This window comes from Sinocyclocheilus anshuiensis, unplaced genomic scaffold (assembly GCF_001515605.1).
Source record: "Sinocyclocheilus anshuiensis isolate Anshui unplaced genomic scaffold, SAMN03320099.WGS_v1.1 scaffold796, whole genome shotgun sequence".
Taxonomy (NCBI): Eukaryota; Metazoa; Chordata; class Actinopteri; order Cypriniformes; family Cyprinidae; genus Sinocyclocheilus; species Sinocyclocheilus anshuiensis.
The window spans coordinates 54496-58394 of record NW_015557105.1 but is presented as its reverse complement, the minus strand read 5'-3'; the positions used below and the strand labels follow the sequence as shown (position 1 = coordinate 58394).

The 3899-nt window shown below is 30.9% G+C and overlaps 1 protein-coding gene across 1 annotated transcript in view; it reads left to right on the top strand.

Moving 5' to 3' along the window:
- The window catches only part of kif13a (kinesin family member 13A), a 90428-nt gene that overhangs the window by 83465 nt on the left and 3064 nt on the right, over positions 1–3899 (top strand). Inside the window, exon 38 of the mRNA XM_016472625.1 lies at positions 2356–2502. Within this exon, the coding sequence (XP_016328111.1) occupies positions 2356–2502 (147 nt within the window). The remainder of the gene's footprint in view (positions 1–2355; positions 2503–3899) is intronic.

The following is a 3899-nucleotide window of genomic DNA, read 5'->3' as shown; positions in this document are numbered from 1 at the left end:
GGTAAAAAATTGCCCCTCAGAAAGTCCAGGTAGTACTGGTAGTACTTTTTCAAAGGTCCGGAACTTTCGGGGGCGGGACTTGAGCACTGAACATGCTAGTTCACGCATCATTTTTTTTTTTATATTACTGTTATTGTGTCATGAAATGTAGTTTTAAAAGTATTTCAGGCGAGAATGTAGTTGTTTAAAACTCAAATCTGCGGTTTAATTATAAAGACAGCGCCTATTTGAAAATGTGCTTCGCCGACTTCGGAGACGTGAGCTCCACGCGATCAGCGGGTGTTCAGTGCTTATGTATCCCGACGAGAGCAGCCTCACCTCGGCTAGTCCTTCTGACATTTACCGCTGGCTCTGATGTCTCTGTAGTGGTTAAACATGAGATATAATTCGTCTTGGGTAAATCTAAACAGGTAATCTTTGGTCTTTATTCTATTCATCTATTAATATGTTAAAATGTAAATGAAAACAGGCAATGTTTGATATAATATTTTGTTTCATTGTAATGTAGGCCATGTACGTTATCTGAACATTTCTGCAGCTATTAATATGTTTAAATGAAAACGAAAAGAGGCAGTGGTGTTTGATTTCATATTTCGTCTTATTGTAAATACAGTGAGGAAAATTGCAGCAGCCAAAGCGAGCTGACTGATGTTATCAAGTACGCTGCTGTTTGCAGGATTACCGGACTTGCGTCGTCCCGTCCGCGGGAGATCACACTCCTGAGTCGAACTCGCGAAGTCCGAACTACCGAGGAAGCAAGTCAGAAATTTGGTATTGAAACGCGCACAGACCTACATGACCAGACTATTTGCCTAATCTTCTCGGTACTTTAGACCGCGATGGAAACGCAGACAGCAACCGGTCTGGGGGGAAAAAAGTTCCTGGTACAATTGTTCCGGGTAATTTCGGTGGAAACGCGGCTTAAGATGATACCTGCTTTGTAAGAAGCATCATCTGAATTTCACTAGTGACATTAATTCAGTTCAAATCAAAGGCATACAAATCAATCTGCAAAAAAAATAAAATAAATTAACCACCCAAATGTAAAAATAAGGAACAAAATTTTATTATTTCAATAAAAATAAAAAATATGCAAAATATAGTTTTTAGTTTTTACAATTTTCTTCTTTTTTTTTTGCTTGTGGATTCTCCTCATATTAGTTAATTTTGGACCCTGTTCCCAGCATGCCTCAGTCCCTCAAGCCTGTTCATTTATACACCCACAGATTATGTATTTATTTATTTATTACAGATTTATTCGGAATGACCTGTATATGATACAGAACTTGTTAACCAGAAATATGAGTTTAAAGGAATAGTTCACCTAAAAATATAAATTCACTTCATCTTTGTTTATTTTATTTTATTTTTTTACAATTTTGATTTGATACGTCTAAAATGTTATATAAGTAAAAAATAGTCAAATATTTTCCTTGCACCTTATAAAGATGTGGGTTTTCAATACAGTTTTTTGGCATTTTATTTTATAAATAATAATAGAAGATTATCCTTTTGCATTTATACTTTCCATTTTTATTTTAATTTTGAGTAAATTTTAGTAATTTTGTGATGTGCTTTTCTCATTTTTATTAGTTTTTTTTTTATTATTATATTTAGGTTTAATTTATTTTTACTTTAGATTTGGTTCTTTTTAGTTTTCATTGATTTCCAGTTTTGATGAATGATAACCCTGACAAAAATGATATAGTTAAAAAAAATTGTATTAAATTAAAATAAAAATTTATAATCATATAGACTACAGTTTTGACACTTTTGTGTAATTTTTGTCAGGGTTATTATCATTCATTAAAACTATTATTGAAACACTTTTATATATATATATATATATAAAATATAAATATTATTTGAAAAAACTAATTTTTTCTAATTTTAATTTAGTTTAAATTGAAGCATTAACATTACTAACTGGAAATAAATAAAAACTAAATCTGAACTAAAAATTAATTAAACTTAAATATTTCTTTAAAAAATTATAAAAATGACAAAAAAATCACATAAAAATATTACTAAAATTAAACTAAAACTAAAAATTAAACAAATTAAAATTGAAAAAAAGCTAATTCAAAATATTACTTAAAAGAATACTCTAACATTGTATGTAAAAGAGCAGCTCTGACATTGTACAAAACATCTGATGTTGTGTTCAGTGGAAGAAAATAATATGAGGAGCATCAGAACAACATGAACTTGATTTTTTGTGTGAACTATTCCTTTAAAAGCGCTGAATCTGTGGCTGTGTGCACGTTCACTCGTCTGCATCACGCATGATCATGTGTAACCCATTGGCTGTGCTGCATGGCCCATGTGAAGTGTGCTGTTGTGCCCTGATTGCAGAGCATGCGTTGGTTTGCGGCTCCTGGCGGCCCCTGGTCCAGACCCAGGGCTCAGAGCGAGGGCCGCAGTGATATCATCAGCAGCTCGGCCAATCACAGGCAGCCCAGACTGAGCACTGATCTCACTCACACACGGCCGCACGCTGCTGTAAGTCAACACACGCATGTTGCATACTAGTTAGTTCTAGGAAGGGCCCTGTTCAAACTGTCGATTACCATAGAAAATCATTTTTAACCTGTCTATGTTTTTACATTTCATACCTTTTCCAATAAAATTTGAAATTTTTCAATCTAAAACATTATATAACAGTAAAAAGTAAAGAAATATTTTCCTTACACCTTAAATATATGTGGGTTTTCGTATCATAATCATTATTTACAAAGATGTCGTTAAGCATATTTTAATTAAAACTATAGCATTTATATAATTATTATAATTTATATAGTTTTATATATTTAAAAATATGTATAATTTGTTTAAAAATTATGAAACCTTATAAATATTTTATTTTTATAACTATTAATAAAAGATACTGCAATTATTTTCAAGAACAAGGAATTTTAATAATGATATATATATAATTTAAATTTGTAAAACATATAAATATATATAATACTATTATAAAACATATTTAAATAATTAAAAAAAATACTACAAAATACCTTTTTGAAGAACTTCAAAAAATTTTCAAAAAATAACATTTAGTTATTGCAGTTATTGACAAGTAACTGGCAGCATACAACACATCTGATTCCTTGATATTAGCTTAAAAATAATTTCAAATATTCCTTCTCAGAACCGAATTCATTACATACATACACAAACAAATTGTTCAGGAGGTTTGAATTTCTGCATTTCATCCCTTTTAAAACTGTTTCTGATTGAATGAAGCTTATGATGCTGCCTCATCATCGTCATCATCTTAGCACCATTTGCATCTCATTGCATCCCATCACCTTCATGTGATTGATGAATAACTGCATGAATCCCTCAGCTTGCATTTAACTCACTGACTGCAGCACTTCACATATTACACTGCTAGTTGCAAAGCAAATAAACTATCACTACTTTTATAATCAATAGAGTTGACTGCACTGGAAGTGTCCTATACGATACCCTTTCAGCTGATGAATATATAACTATAAATATATAGTTCATTGATTATATTATTTATTGAACTTTACATTAATTTAAATTTATTTAATTTTTAAAACTATTTTAAATTTTACATTTATTTCAAATTTATTTCTAATTTTTAAAGTTAACATTTTATATATATATATAAATTCTTAGATGACATGTTGCTTCAATGCTTCCAGTGTAGATCCACTGTTGTGGACAAAAAGACTGAATAAAGTAGCAGATGTACTTCATGGTTTCATTACAAGGGGGTGATAGAGTCCCTCAAAATACAGTATGTTGGCACAGAGAGGCAAACAAATGTAATAATAAATAATAAATGTACAGCTTGTTCAGAAGAAGTGAGCTGCCCTGTCGTGCAAAAATGTAAGGCTTGTGTAAGTAAATTGCTCAGTGCAAAGAAA